At 34.8% G+C, this 16,690-nt stretch overlaps 2 protein-coding genes across 3 annotated transcripts in view; both read left to right on the top strand.

The window, feature by feature from the left end:
• cfh (complement factor H) overlaps nucleotides 1–7,222 on the top strand; it is a 34,912-nt gene extending 27,690 nt beyond the window's left edge. For both annotated transcript variants that reach the window (XM_048166573.1, XM_048166565.1), the window contains 3 exons: nucleotides 399–605; nucleotides 6,782–6,826; nucleotides 7,036–7,222. In XM_048166573.1, the coding sequence (XP_048022530.1) occupies nucleotides 399–605; nucleotides 6,782–6,801 (227 nt within the window). In that variant the 3' untranslated portion in view covers nucleotides 6,802–6,826; nucleotides 7,036–7,222. The remainder of the gene's footprint in view (nucleotides 1–398; nucleotides 606–6,781; nucleotides 6,827–7,035) is intronic.
• A 3,782-nt stretch (nucleotides 7,223–11,004) lies between these two features.
• LOC125262657 (sushi, von Willebrand factor type A, EGF and pentraxin domain-containing protein 1-like) overlaps nucleotides 11,005–16,690 on the top strand; it is a 48,377-nt gene continuing 42,691 nt past the window's right edge. The window contains exons 1-6 of the mRNA XM_048181476.1: nucleotides 11,005–11,009; nucleotides 14,976–15,106; nucleotides 15,193–15,372; nucleotides 15,501–15,606; nucleotides 15,686–15,762; nucleotides 16,189–16,380. Coding sequence (XP_048037433.1) covers nucleotides 11,005–11,009; nucleotides 14,976–15,106; nucleotides 15,193–15,372; nucleotides 15,501–15,606; nucleotides 15,686–15,762; nucleotides 16,189–16,380 — 691 coding nt within the window. The remainder of the gene's footprint in view (nucleotides 11,010–14,975; nucleotides 15,107–15,192; nucleotides 15,373–15,500; nucleotides 15,607–15,685; nucleotides 15,763–16,188; nucleotides 16,381–16,690) is intronic.

The following is a 16,690-nucleotide window of genomic DNA, read 5'->3' as shown; positions in this document are numbered from 1 at the left end:
TTAAAAGAAACGGTACATATATGTACCTTTTAATGCTTGGGAACATATATGTACCTTTTTGACCTTCAAAAAGGTACAGACATGTACCTTGAGGTCCAATAATAAGCCCTATGGGGTACGTTAGTGTAGATTGTACCTTGGGGGACAGAAATGGACTCCTACTGTACCCTTATTTCTGACAGTGTACAGCCCCAGTGACAAGCCATTGTACCCCTAAAGGTACAATTTTGTACTTTTTTTCTGAGAGTGTACTTGTGAAATATCATTTGACAAAACTGTAATTGTTATGCTAAACCACATTACAAGTTAGTAGCATGTTTACTCTTGAACACTGGGTCACATAAAGAATAAATGATTCTGTGTGGATAAATATTTGATCAAATGTCTGCTTTCTCTAGAGGTATTGTGTCCTCTAAATACAGCAGAGGAAGACTTAAAAATGGAGCGATTCCCTGATATTGATAGGCCCGTCAAATATGGAGACAAGTTGACATTTTCATGCAATAGAGAAGGGCTAACATTAAAAGGAGAGAAAGAAATCACCTGCCTGCCAAGTGGACAATGGAGCAGCCCTTTTCCTAAATGTGAAGCTGAGACCACAGATGGTAAAAAAATTCCCATTCCATAAATGTGTAGGAGGTAATTTCACATGCATAATTATTAGCAGTGTTTACAAGCATCATTATTGCTCATATTAAATTAAATGCTCAACTTTGGTACATATGAGTATGCAAGTCTCTCTTGACTTGGGCCAAGAAGCAATGTCCTAGCAACCGTCGTGAATAACCTAGCAACAGCATATCCAGAGGTGTATAGTCCAGAGGTCAGAAAGTAAAAGTCCTGCCATATTTTTCATTTCACCCATTGAAGCAGTGTTAAAGTTAATGAGATAATTAAGTGATAAATTGAGTGATGATTGACCATTATTGAAGACACCTGATGATAACAAGCAGAATCACCAAAGGAGAAAATCATAATTTTTAAGCCACCATTGTGGAGATGAGTGTTTGCTTTAGTTGGGCTCTTGACCATTGACTCTTAAAGGTGTCGTAGAATTTCTTTTTAAAAAGTGTAATATAAGTCTAAAGTGTTCCCTGAATGTGTCTGTGAAGTTTCAGCTCAAAATACCCCATAGATTTTTTTTAATTCATTTTTTTAACTGTCTATTTTGGGGCATCGTTAACTATGTACCGATATATAGGTTGCGGCCCCTTTAAATCTCCTGCTCCCCCACCCCGGAGCTTGCACTTGCCTTGAACAGCATAAAAACAGTTCACACAGCTAATGTAACCCTCAAAATGGATCTTTACAAGATGTTCGTCATTCATGCTGCATGCATACATCGGATCATGTGAGTATAGTATTTACAGAGGTGGACATTCCAGGGGTCAGAAAGTAAAAGTCCTGCCATATTTTTATCTCATCCACTGAAGCGTTAATGAGATAATTAAGTGATAAATTGAGTGATGATTGACCATTATTGAAGACACCTGATGATAACAAGCAGAATCACCAAAGGAGAAAATCACAATTTTTAAGTTACCATCATCGAGGTCAGGGTTTGTTTTAGTTGAGCTCTTGACCCTTGACTTTTTAATATTAGATTTTGTTTGGGCAGTTTTAACTGCATTAAAACCAACCAGACAAGCAAAGAGAAAAGATGATCAGGTGGTGTTGGTTATGTTTTCACTTAATCATTATTTGATCTGAATCACTGAACTCATTTAGAGTCCAATCTCTGAGTTAGGTTTACATTATTGATTACAGCAGCACTGTGATTCTACAGAAGATCAGCTTATACAATACAGAATTTTTTTTCACAAAAAAAAAAAAAAAATGTATTGTAAAAGCTGATCTTGTGCTGTGGAATCACAGTGCTGCTGTAATCAATAATGTAAATCTAACTCAGAGATTGGACTCTAAATGAGTTCAGTGATTCAGAATAATAATCACTTATTTATCTCATTAATGCTTCAGTGGGTGGAATAAAAATATGGCAGGACTTTTACTTTCTGACCCCTGGAATGTCCACCTCTGAGTATTTATTTGGATGTATTACATTTGATTCTGAATGAGTTTGATAGTGCTCCGTGGCTAAAGCTAACATTACACACTATTGGAGAGATTTATAAAGAATGAAGTTGTGTTTATGAATTATACAGACTGCAAGTGTTTAAAAATGAAAATAGCGACGACTCTCTTGTCTCCCTGAATACAGTAAGAAACAATGGTAACTTTAACCACATTTAACAGTACATTAGCAACATGCTAACAAAGCATTTAGAAAGACAATTAAACAAATATCACTAAAAATATCATGTTATCATGGATCATGTCAGTTATTATTGCTCCATCTGCCATTTTTCGCTATTGTTCTTGCTTGCTTACCTAGTCTGATGATTCTGCTGTGCGCATCCAGACGTTCTGCCCTTGTGTAATGCCTCGATCATGGGCTGGCATATGTAAATATTGGGGGCGTACACTGTTACGTAACAGTCGGTGTTATGTTGAGATTCGCCTGTTCTTCGGAGGTCTTTTAAACAAATGAGATTTACACAAGAAGGAGGAAACAATGGCGTTTGAAACTCAGTGTATGTCTTTTCCATGTACTGAACTCTTATTATTCGCCTGTGCCAATATAAATTCAATGTTTAATTCTAGGGCACCTTTAATATTAGATTTGTTTGGGCTGTTAACTGAGTTGTAACAGCCAGACAAGCAAAGAGAAAAGATGATCAGATGTTGGTTATGTTTTCACATAATTGTACTTTTACCTGAACTCATTTAGAGCCCAATCTCTGAGTTAGATTTACATTATTGATTACAGCAGCACTGTGATTCTACAGCAGAAGCTGGGTCTATACTACGCAAGCTATGACGACTTTCACCTTGATATTTTAGCGCGGATGTATACCCATAGACATGATGACTATGTGTATACCTAGCCGACCCTTCGCAAATACCCGCCCCCCTTAGTTACTGTTGCTTTGGTCGACAAGCTGTGGCGCTGTGACGCCACACAGAGTGATAAATGCATCACGGAGCAAAGAGGACACTGACAAGACAAAGCAGGTAACTTATGATATTTAACAAAGTCCCAGCTTTAAAACTGTGTAGTTTTTTAAGAAATTCAAACAATAAAACCCGTTTTCTTTAATGTGTCGTGACCATGGTGGTGACAGATTGCTGTAATGCCTCAGCTCAAGAGGCTCGTAAACTGATCATCTCTTACTACGAGTCCATTTATAGCATCAAATAAACATGAATGAACATGAGAATCAATGTTGTTTCAAACGCGGAAAGATGTCAATATAAAAATATAATATACAAAAGTTTAACTCCACCGAGGTTAATCTTCTAACTCCTATCTGCTTTGTCGGACAAAATGGCAGATTACTTTTAGTCATTTGCTGCGTCCCAATTCGCCTACTTATACTACGCCCTAAAAGTATGTAACTTACTCTTTCTGTGAACAAAAAGTACTTACTTTTGAGTGTGTAGCAAAAGAGTAGACAAGCTTTAGACAAGTCTTTGCTCTCTGCCGCATCCAGTCACCGTAAACTGGCCTGTCAATCATCTCACATCCTCCACATTTCATTTAGCTAATTTCCTACCGTATCAGAGAGAAATGCAGCACGTTGATCTGCAGTCGCGAGTCTTTCATGTGGAGAACTCTCCTCATATTAATGCATAATGATGCATTTAAAAGTTAATGGCCAATCAGATCTTTATAAAAGTCCACATTGGTATTTGCAGATGAAAAATAACACATATAACATTAAATAAATATTTTCTATCAGTTTGAACTGATTATTAGTCACTCAAACAGCCTCTCAGCCTCTATCGTGCATATTCGCCATGTTTTGTAGTTTTTAACACTTTTTGCTCGTGTTTGTAGTTCTGAACTGAATCCTTGTACAACGCGCAATGGGTTGTGGGCAATATTAGCCTTCTATAGTGTGCACGGATCCACACTTCGAAAATCTACCGGAAATAGTAGACCATCCGGGGACTTTTGGCGTACTCTTTTCAACATACTATGCTTTGGGACACACTTATTTTAATCTCACATACTATTTAGGATGGATAGTACGGACATTGGGACGCAGGGACAATTTGGGTATCTCACATACTCTGAATGTCTTCGGCAGAATTCAAATGAGCCATTTTAATCTAGATTAATCTAGATTAATTCCAAAATTAATCTAGATTAATCTAGATTAAAAAAAAATAATCTATGCCCACCTCTACTTATAAGACTTATATATTCTCTTAAATAACTGATTACTGAAATGTTGTTGGTTCTCACGCTGTTGAATCAAAGATATATAATCAATAAAGATGAAATACAGAAAGAGATCAGCGAATTAATCAAGTCCAAGATGATTACAGGAAAAACACCTGATCAACTTCATGTTGGGTTTTTCTTGCCATAACAAATGTGTTTTATAAACACTCAATTATAGCAGACAGAGAAAGCTAATGTTAAAGAGTCAAGAGCCCAACTAAAGCAGACACTGGTCATCACGATGGTGACTACAAACTTCAATACATTTTTATTTTCAATAAAACATCAACATCCAAATCTATTATTTCTCAACAAGAACTTCTGTAAATGTATGAAAGAAATAATGTCAAACTGGTTTGACACTGAGGTCAGTTGTAGTTCTTGTGTTTCTGCTCGTCTCTTCTCTTTTTTCTGGTCTTGTTTCTCTGTCCTTCAGTGATTCTGCTAATCAGGTGTTCATCAGTGTCTGAATTCACTCACTTATTTTCATTCACTCTGTCAAGTGGACTATATTAGTGAACTAATATAGGGAATAGTGAATGAGGGTATAGGGTGTGATTTAGAACACAGCCTCTGAGTGTCGACTTTGAGCGATGTTAACTCACAGTATATTCCTGTAGGCTACTTTCTCGAAAATGACAAATATTACCCAGAATGCAGTGTTTTCTACAGTATATTACTGTTTTAATGGAAAATGGTTTGTTACTCTCAGAATTTGGCCGTTTTTCTACAGCAAGGTCTAACAGTGTATGCAGTTGGTGCAGTGAACACAGAAATTTCATTTTTGGGTGAACTAACCCTTTAAGAGCTGCCAATCACCTCCTTATCATAGCATCTGGGAAAGGGATGGTAAATAATGGCTTTACTGTCACCTTTGAAAAATTGAATGCATCCTTACTGAGTTTTTAAAAATCTTACTAACCTCAAACTTTTGAATGTTACTGTATATTTCTGGTGAATTATATAAGTGTAAAAGAAGCTCTCTATTTTGTTCTCAAGCTGGTTTTAAGTAAACCAGGCAACTCTTTAAACTCCTGGATAAACTTCAATATTTTGGTGTCCGAATGAAAAACCTTTAGTTAAAGGTGCAGTATGTGATAATTTTATCCGCTAGAGGTCGCTAGAGGCCTATTCAAAACAAAGGCGTAGCTTGATGACGGCAAGTTTGAGTGTGGAATCTTGGGACATGTGGTCTCCACCTCAACAGACAGTGCAATAGGACTTGGGAAGAAAACATGTTAATGGATGCGATTATTAACGTTACTGTAGTATGAAGCAGAGCAGGACCGAGTGTTGTGGGAGCTGAACGAGGAGCTGGAGCGATTGCGCAACACACGCCTCACGAGCAGCGGGACTTTTATTATGCCACAGTCGCCGGCGCTGCTTCCGCTTTACCATATGTATCATATGTATTGACAGCACAATTTTTATTGTGAGGTTATGATGTAAAATTATGATAACTACACTGTAGCTGCTACAGTAACTAACAAAATCTATCCAATACTGGATTTCGTAAGTGTCTGAAAAAGACAATTTTCACATGCCACCATTACATATTGCGTCATGCTATATTGCAATACAATACAGCAAATATAATTTGACAGTAAATTATCAAATTAATTAATTACTGTTTAGTCAGATGATATGAAAACGATAACCACATGTTCAACAAATATATACACTCGTGTACATTCAAACACAATAATTGGGCATACATAGCAAACGTGAGTTCAACGATTTGCGCGAGTAGATTACATACAAAGTCAATGCCCCGCATTTGGCGTGTATGCCCCATAATACTAATCGTGTTGATCGTTATAATGGCATACGTTTTCTGTAAAGATACGAATCAAAACAACTCACCTGTCGAGTAAAACACAAGCGAGATCCGCATCTCTTTCTAGGTGAAGTTTGTCGCGAAGCTCTCTCCATCTAGAAAATGCAACACCGATATTGATCCTCGCTCTTTCTCTCCTCTTGTCCCAAACTCTTCTTGGGTCATTTGGTTGGCCTGTACGCTTACGTTTACGGGAGCTGTCCTTGTCGACAGAACCAGCGGCAGATGGTAAACAGTAATTATGTTCCATAAATAAGTAACACAATCCACCATAAAACGTGCAAGAAGTAAATAAGGAACTGCTTGAAGCAAGCTAGTGGTTTGCTGGATGCTAGACACTACTTCCGCATTTGTCCACGACACTGTTGTCATGTGGTTTCTATGTCAGTAAAGGCGGTAACAAAGGGTAACTGACGTCATTGACAGGCGACTGCACTGCCCCGTGTCACTGTTTAGAATGGGAATTTTCTCATGATTTATAAGTAGTTGAAAACATTAGAGATATTGTTAGTAATCAGCTGGACAAAATATATAACACTAGCCTAGTGGTTTTCGGATATTTTACTGTGAATATCTTACATATTGTACCTTTAATAGCTGTATCCATTGGTGACATGTAACTTTTTTAATGATATTATTGATTTTTTTTTCTTCAGATCAGCAAGACAAACAATGAAAAAAAGCTGGTGTAAAACACTGAGGTAAAAACTATGAAACATTTTGATGATGTTATTATCCATATTTGATCTACAATAATATATTTTCTGTTTTCAGTGTTTATTTTGCAGTGCAAAATTTGAATGGGATAAAGATCCTGTAATGATTATTAGTGGATAAGTGTCTATGGCCATGTAAACTGATTAAAAACAACATTAATGTTCACAAGCCTGTAACTCTGCCTTTATCATAGTTTTCTGTATGAAGATCTGCTGATCCCACAGATGTGAATGAAGATGAACAGACACACTGCGGCATGAGCAACACACACACACACACACACACACACACTTGCTTGATGCTTCAATATTCATGCTCATACTACAATTATATGGCATTGTGTTAACACTGCTTCAGAATAAAGCTTAACATTCAAACTATTACTCTGGTGTCTTTTTAAAACTCTTTCCTCCTAGTTTATTAGATGTGTTTAACTACACTCTCAGAAAATAAAGTACATAATTGTACCTTTAGGGGTACAATGGCTTGTCACTGGGGCTGTACCCTCAAGGGTACACATTTGTACCCTTATGATTTGTACCTTAAGAGACCAGTTTTGTACCTTTGGTGACAATTTTGTACACAGCAAAATGCCCAGTGTTAAATGAACACCCAAAGTGTACATATGACTCCATCTTACCGGGTGTTAAAAAGTAACACTGACGCAGTGTTAAAGTTAATGAGATAATTGATTGATGATTGAGTGATGATTGACAATTAGTGGAGACACCTGATGTTAATAATCAGAATCACTGAAGAAACAACAAGAGAAAAAGAGAGAGACACAACATCTACAACTGACTTCCAGCCATTAAACATTATTACACTTATTATTAACCAGTTTGATTTGATTTCTGTCATACATCAACAAAAGTTCTTACTGAGAATTAACAGATGTTTAGATGTTAATGTTTTAATGAAAGTTTAGTTTGAAGTCACCATGATGGTGAAAAGCATTTCCTTTAGCTGGGCTCTTGACTCTCTTTATTAACATTAATTTATCTCTGGCTGCTCCAACTTTGTGTTTGTAGAGCACATTTGTTATGGCCAGAGAAACTATGATCTGAGCTGTGATTCTCAAAAGTGCAGTGAGCCAAAGTTGATCAATTTAGGTTTACAATGCTTTAGGAAGCAGTCATAATGGTTGTGTTTTCTCATTGTGAAATGGCCAGATTCATTGGTGACATTCAATATTAACTACTGATATAGATGTTATGTTATTTCTTTACAGTAAATCTGTTGAGATCCAGCAGAACTTTTATAATCTGAAGGTTTTTTTTTTTAAACACACACAGACATCAAGAATCAGCATATGACCCTCAACAATGGTGACAATCAAACAAAGTGCTTCATGTTGCAGTGCATGATGGGAGCCACCAATCAAAACGCATCCATGGCTCCCATCATGCATTGCTGCATGAATAAATTATGCAGCTGAATTGTCCTGTAATTTTCGTAGATTGTTCATGTTTGCTTTATTTTTCTGTTGTTTTGTTGTGACAGTAGCTTGTTTTGTGATGTTCAGAGTTGATCTGTTTGTCAGTATTTTGTATTTATTTTTCGTCACCGTTCTTGAGAATCATATGCTGATTCTTGATGTCTGTGTGTTTAAACACTGAAGCTTCAGTACATAATGTATTATTCTTAAAAAAAAAAAAAAAAGGTCTTCCTGCTGTTGGATCTCAAGCTGTAAAATCACAGGACTACAATCATTAACACTAAAGCTACACATCAAGCACACAGTCAGAGATTTAGACTCTAAAAGACAACAGGCATAAATTGATGTTTATGAGATGTTTAAAATTATATTGTGACCAGATCCTTTTTTTCTCCGACTACAAATGTGCTTTACAAACACAAAGTTGGATGAGTCAGAGAAAATTAATAATAAAAGGTAAAGAGTCAAGAGCCCAACTAAAGCAAACGCTGACCTCTTTCATGGTGACTTGAAATGAAACATTCCATAAAAACATTAATTAACATCTTTTTTCTCTCTTTCCTTCAATGATTCCGCTTATTATCATCAGGTGTCACCACTAATTGTCAATCATCACTCAATCATCAATCAATTATCTCATTAACTTTAACACTGCTTCAGTGTTACTTTTTAACTCCCGGTAAGATGGAGTCATATGTACACTTTGGGTGTTCATTTAACACTGGGCATTTTGCTGTGTACCTTTATTTAACAAAATTGGCTTTGACAGCGTACAATCATTGACTATAATGATATATATATATTTTATACACACACACACGCTGAATTAAAATCAGAATTTATTAAATCCTTTTCATTTTCACATTTTACAACATTTCATTTTAAACACATTTTTAAACATTCCATATGAGTCCATCTTGCCGGGTGTTAAAAATGAACACTGAAGCAGTGTTAAAGTTAATGAGATAATTGATTGATGATTGAATGATGATTAAGCAGAATCATTGAAGAAACAACAAGAGAAAAAGAGAGAGACACAACAACTACAACTGACTTCCAGCCATTAAACATTATTACACTTATTATTAACCAGTTTGATTTGATTTCTGTCATACATCAACAAAAGTTCTTATTGAGAATTAACAGATGTTTAGATATTAATGTTTTAATGAAAGTTTAGTTTGAAGTCACCATGATGGTGAAAAGCATTTCCTTTGGGCTCTTGACTCTATTTATTGACATTAATTTATCTCTGGCTGCTCCAACTTTGTGTTTGTAAAGCACATTTGTTATGGCCAGAGAAACTATGATCTGAGCTGTGTTTCCCAAAAGTGCTGTGAGTCAAAGTTGATTAGTTTAGGTTTATGGTGCTTTGGGAAGCACCGTCATAATGGTTGTGTTTTCTCATTGTGAAATGGTCAGACACATTGGTGACATCCAGTATTAACTAGTGATATAGATGTTATATTATTTCTTTATAGTAAATCGGTTACCGCTTGAGATCCAGCAAAGCGTTTATAATCTGAAGGGTTTTTTTTGAAACACACACAGACATCAAGAATCAGCATATGACCCTCAACAATGGTGACAATCAAACAAAGTGCTTCATGTTGCAGTGCATGATGGGAGCCATCAATCAAAACTCATCCATGGCTCCCATCATGCATTGCTCTATGAATAAATTATGCAGCTGAATTGTCCTGTAATTTTCGTAGATTGTTCATGTTTGCTTTTATTTTTCTGTTGTTTTGTTGTGATGTTTGTTGTGATGTTCAGAGTTGATCTGTTTGTCAGTATTTTGTATTTATTTATCGTCACCGTTCTTGAGAATTATATGCTGACTCTTGATGTCTGTGTGTGTTTAAACACTGAAGCTTCAGTTCATAATCTATTATTCTTAAAAAAAAAAAAAAAAAAAAAGCAGTTCATACTGTTCTTGGATCGCAAGCTGTAAAATCACAGGACAACAATCATTAATACTAAAGCTACACATCAAGCACACAGTCAGAGATTTAGACTCTAGACCATCACATGATGATTATACCATTATCAAATTATATTATGACCGTATCATATTTTCTCTGACCATAACAAACGTGCTTTACAAACACAAAGTTGGAGCAGTCAGAGAAAAATTAATAACAAAAGGTAAAGAGTCAAGAGCCCAACTAAAGCAAACGCTGACCTCTTTCATGGTGACTTGAAATGAAACATTTCATAAAACATTAATTAACACCTTTTTTCTCTCTTTCCTTCAGTGATTCTGCTTATTAACATCAGGTGTCACCACTAATTGTCAATCACCACTCAATCATCAATCAATTATCTCATTAACTTTAACACTGCTTCAGTGTTACTTTTTAAGACCTGGCAGGACAGCTTCTGCTAAGCCTTTTTTTTTTTTTTTTTGTAAAAGTTGTTGTTTAAAGATTTTAATGATATATCATTAAAATCTTTAAACAACAACTTTATATATCATTAAAATCTTTAATGATATATATAATTTATATATAATTTATATAATTTATATATTATTAAAATCTTTAAACAACAACTTTTACAAAAAAAAAAAATGGCTTAGCAGAGGCTGTCTCTTGATATTGTACCTTAACATTTAAAAGAAACGGTACATATATGTACCTTTTAATGCTTGGGAACATATATGTACCTTTTTGACCCTCAAAAAGGTACAAACATGTACCTTGAGGTCCAATAATAAGACCTATGGGGTACATTAGTGTAGATTGTACCTTGGGGGACAGAAATGGACTCCTACTGTACCCCTATTTCTGACAGTGTTTGAGTTGAATAGAATTTTACATCTAATAAGCCAATATATTTATAGCCCACATTAAAGGCAAGTAAACTCCTATAGGTATTGTAATTTTATTGCTGTAAAACAATGTTCTTCAGTAGATGTGACTCTGGGCTATCTTTTTTTTTTTCACTTTAAACATCAAATGAAGTGATTCTTTTGTCTTTAATGTAGTTGATGCTGAGTCAGTAATAAATTAATCATGGAAAAAAAAATGTGTGATGTAATTACTCAAATAAGTACAGAGTAGTATTAATTAACCACATGTACTTACAGAGTAGAGTTACAGTTAGGGTTTGGTTTAGGGTTAGGGTTAGTTACTTGTAATTATGCAGAATTAACTGTTATTACTATAGTAAGTTCATGTAGTAACATACAACTACAGCACTGTAAAATAAAGTGTGACCAAAAGTCATGCATACATTGTTAGACCTTGCCAGGCTTTTTTACAATAAAATACTGGCAACACTGTCGCCTGTAATTTACTGTTGATTTACAGTAATCTATGGTATGTTACTGTAAAGATAGCATGCACTAATTTAAACTCGTTACCTCATTTCATTTGCAGAAATGGACTGTCTTTAATTGTCAGACTGACAATTAAATTTATAAACTAATATTTATAATATGCTAATAATGTGAGCATATTATTATTGTAAACTTATTAGAGTTCACTATAAATATTTTATAGATTTTCACTGCAACAGCAGCTACACAGTCACCATCTGTTAAATAAAACAACATGCAGCATCCCAGGTGAAAAAAAAAAGTACACTTCTATAATGTACTTAAAGTGCTCTATTTTCACGCACTAATTTCGTACTTAATATACTAAAAATTCTTCTTTAGTACTTCCTAAGATCATCTTAAGTACATCTAAGTGTACTCAACTGTGCTATTTTGAGACAGCATGAAATATGAACTAAAATGTGCTTTTAATATACTATCTCTGTATTTAAAAAGTGTATTTACTTACCACTTGTAGTATACTATGGATTCAAATGCACTATAAGTAGTACCTAAAATGTTTTTTTTAAATACAGAGATAGTATATTAAAAGCACACGAAGTTCATATTTCGTGCTGTCTCAAAAAAAGCACAGTTGAGTACACTTAGATGTTCTTAAGATGATCTTAATTAGTACTAAAGAAGATTTTTTTAGCATATTAAACACAAAATTAGTGCTTGAAAACAGCACTTTAAGTACATTACAGAAGTGTATTTCTTTTTCATCTGGGATATCATCAATGTTTCTTCTCCTGAACCTAAGAACAGGCTCTACTCTTCAGCACAATGGTGACCCTCTATTTTACAGTAAACTACTGGCAACACTCATTTATGCCCATGTAACATGAAAAGGGCAGCACTGGTGATGGACAAACAGAGAAGAAAATGTTTTATTTAATAGTAATAATTAAAAATATCAACCTTATCAACCTTACGCTCAGAGGTTAGATATCAACAAATTGCCAAATTGCAGAAGGTCCAACGGAATGATTTTATTTTGTCTAGGGCTTTGCCTCATCTACCTTCAAAAACATCAGTTCCAGGATATTTGTATTTGATGTTCCCATACAAAGATCACTTCATGTTTGCACAGAGTATTTGCTTTGCTGTGGTTCAGTTTGCTAAGTGTGTAAATTGTGTTACGACAGCACCACAACAGTTCCAGGGGTCCTAAGCTCACATTTGTCAATGTTTTGAAGTTGGAGTAGCCTACATCACACACAGGAGCAGAGGTGGGTAATCCAGGGGTCAAAGAGTAAAAGTCCTGCCATATTTTTATTCCACCCACTGAAGCATTAATGAGATAAATAAGTGATTAACTGAGTGATGATTGAGCATTATTGAAGACACCTGATGATAACAAGCAGAATCACCAAAGGAGAAAATCACAATTTTTAAGTTACCATCATCGAGGTCAGGGTTTGTTTTAGTTGAGCTCTTGACCCTTGACTTTTTAATATTAGTTTTTGTTTGGGCAGTTTCAACTGCATTAAAACCAACCAGAAAAGCAAAGTTAAAAGATGATCAGGTGGTGTTGGTTATGTTTTTTCAAAATCATTATTTGATCTGAATCACTGAACTCATTTAGAGCCCAATCTCTGAGTTAGATTTACTTTATTGGTTACAGCAGCACTGTGATTCTACAGCAGATCAGCTTATACAATACAGAACTTTTTTAAAAAAAAGTTGTCCTTATCACAAAAAACAAGAAATTCTTTTAGGCACACACAGACATCAAGTATCAGCCTGTGAATCTCAACAACGGTGACAAGCAACACATTCTGATCAACAGATCATCTCTGAACATTAGAAAACAAGCTACTAAAAAGTCACAGAAAAACAGCAAAATTTTAATAGTGACAATAAAGGAAATTACTAAGACAATTCAGCTCATAATTTATTCATACAGCAATGCATGATGGGAGCCATGGATGAATTTTGATTGGTAGCTCCCAGAATGCATTGAAACATGCTTTATGATGGCCACCACTGTTGAGATTCACAGGATGATTCTTGATGTCTGTGTGTTTAAATAAGCTGTTTTTTTTTTAAAAATCAGAACTCTTAAAAAAAAAAAAATTGTATTGATAAAGCTGATCTTGTGCTGTAGAATCACAGTGCTGCTGTAATCAATAATGTAAATCTAACTCAGAGATTGGACTCTAAATGAGTTCAGTGATTCAGATCAAATAATGATTAAGTGAAAACATAACCAACACCTGATCATCTTTTCTCTTTGCTTGTCTGGTTGGTTTTAATGCAGTTAAAACTGCCCAAACAAAATCTAATATTAAAAAGTCAAGGGTCAAGAGCTCAACTAAAACAAACCCTGACCTCGATGATGGTAACTTAAAAATTATGATTTTCTCCTTTGGCGATTCTGCTTGTTATCATCAGGTGTCTTCAATAATGCTCAATCATCACTCAATTAATCACTTATTTATCTCATTAATGCTTCAGTGGGTGGAATAAAAATATGGCAGGACTTTTACTCTTTGACCCCTGGATTACCCACCTCTGGAGACGAGCGCGGCTGTGCGCTCCAGTAACTTTCCACACTCCACAGGCGCCGCATGCAATGTTTTTGTCCGGAGACAGAAGTAACAACTGCAGATTATGAGTTACCTGCGGTGAGTCCAACATAATGAATCCACTAACACAACACAGCGAATGCCGGTGGTGAACACTCGTGTTCCAATACGAGTGTTTACGAGTTTTGGGAGGCGTTCCTTCACAGGAGGGGGGTTGTTCTTACGCATGCGCTCATTTCAAAAACTCAGTAACAGTCTTTGGTTTCTCAGTCAATGAAAAGATCCTCTTTAGCACCTTTAATCCCTTCCTGTAGCTAAATGCATCTTATCATCATTTCTTTTTGAGATACCATTACTGTTTACCTTATTCGTAATTGTTGTAAAAGAGACTTTACTTTGAAGATAAAACCTTGAAGAGTTTACTGTGTTTATCTCCCGCCACCCCTAAAAGGGAATGTACAATAAACAAACCGACATATCAGGAAGAAATTAAAAATAATTACAAAATATATGGAAAATTTAAATTTCACCAAATTCACAAGATTGCAATGCTGCAATTGCAATTTAAATGCCTTTTTTCCCAATTCACTTTTTAGTCAAATTGTTGGTAATTACTGATGATTTACTTTGTAATGCATTTAAAAATAAACATAAAATGCTGAATGGGACCTAGTGCTTAAACTTTTAAATCTCATTATATTTCTGTTTTATTATTATTATCATAATTATTATTATTATTTAGACATTATTTAACATATCTTTCACATATAAATACCCCTATCCCAAGTAAACCTCATTTAGCACACAAAGGTCCTGCCCAGAACTGGCAAATATTAACTAAGTGAAAGACTTTGTTTGGTGAGTTTCTTCATCTCTCAGAGTAAGCAAACTAACAGACTGGTAAAAATGAGATCAATTCTTGCTATTTTTTGTGTTTGGATATGCTTTGGCGTTGATGCATCGACACCGAATGGTAAGGCTTTTATTTTTGAAATGAATAACTAAATGAAATACATACAAAAATGAAAGCATTGATGTCATTTTCTAATTGTTTAGCAGGTTGCTCTAAGATCCCAGAGGTAGAGAATGCAGAAGTTTCTCAAAGCTCAAGGAAGGACAACTACACTGATGGTGATAAACTTGAATACAATTGCAAAACTGGCTATGCATCTCTGCTAAAAATCACCTTCAAATGTACGGATAATAAGTGGACTAAATTGCGTGATGGAAAATGTTCACGTGGGTATACAAGACACACACACACACACAAAGTTTCAGATAAACTTACTATCATGTAATTTTATTGGACTTATAAGCTGAATTCTCAGAACTCTGAATTGTATCTTTTGTTTCTGATTCACAATCAGTCAAACGCTGTGAGCTGCCTGAAGATATTCCAAATGGTCGATACATTATTGTCAGTGGTAGGAACTTTGTTTTTGGAACAACCATCAAGTATATCTGCAAAGATGAGTGAGTATGTAAGTTCATATTCAGACATAACTATTTTAAAAATAATAATAATAATAATCTTATAGATACATTTGTCAAGCTACCAGATGGTGAGTCGATTTGACACCAGAACATGTCGGGAGGGTGGATGGGACAATCAATTACCTGCATGTGAAGGTACTGAAAAGTCACCTACATACTTAAAAATTAAGGGTCTAAAAGTGGGGTTTCACAGAAGAACCACCTTAGCAAAGAACCTTTCAGTGAACAGTTCTTAAAAAAACTCTTAGTGTGAAGTTTTTACTATTTTCCAAAATAAAGAACCTTTTGTGGAAAGGAAAAGTTCCATGGATGTTAAAGGTTCTTCGTGGAACCAGATGTCAATAAAGAACTTTTATTTTTAAGAGCTGTATTTAGGCCTATATTTTTCCTTTTTTTTTTTGACTTAACACAAAATGAATGTGACATCAGATATATTGAATATCCTAAATATTTTTAACTGTTTAAGTGGTTGGCCGACTTTGGTACTTACGGATTTTGCAATCTGAGGTATTGAAACTAGCCTCTTTTCTTTTTTTTTCTTTTCTTTTTTTCTTTTTATAGAGGTATCATGTGTCCCTGACAACACAGAGGAAAATGTCAGAGTTGAGGGGCTCCCTGATAATGAGGGTTTAATCAGATATGGACACAGATTGACATTTTCATGTATTGATTATGGATGGGTTTTACAAGGACCAAAAGAAATCACCTGCCAGTTGAATGGGCAATGGAGCGGCCCATTTCCTAAATGCGAAGGTAAGGCCACAGAGGGTATATTCAAATATCAAAAAATATATTCTATAATTAATAAAATGTTTATATTATTTTAATATATTATACATTTTATTTTAATACTATTTTGAATATATTACTACAAAATATTATTTTACATAAATGTTAATATATTAATACTGTTTTGAATTATACATATCTTTATAAGATAATGTATTTTGCTGCAATTCTTTTATTATTATTATTATTATTATTTTATTTTTTTTACCATTATTTTGAATATTCTAAGTAAAAATGCAGTTTATAAATCAAATAAATTGGTTCACTGAATTAC

The sequence above is a fragment of the Megalobrama amblycephala genome, linkage group LG2 (assembly GCF_018812025.1).
Source record: "Megalobrama amblycephala isolate DHTTF-2021 linkage group LG2, ASM1881202v1, whole genome shotgun sequence".
Classification (NCBI taxonomy): Eukaryota; Metazoa; Chordata; class Actinopteri; order Cypriniformes; family Xenocyprididae; genus Megalobrama; species Megalobrama amblycephala.
This window is presented reverse-complemented; position numbering and strand designations above follow the sequence as displayed.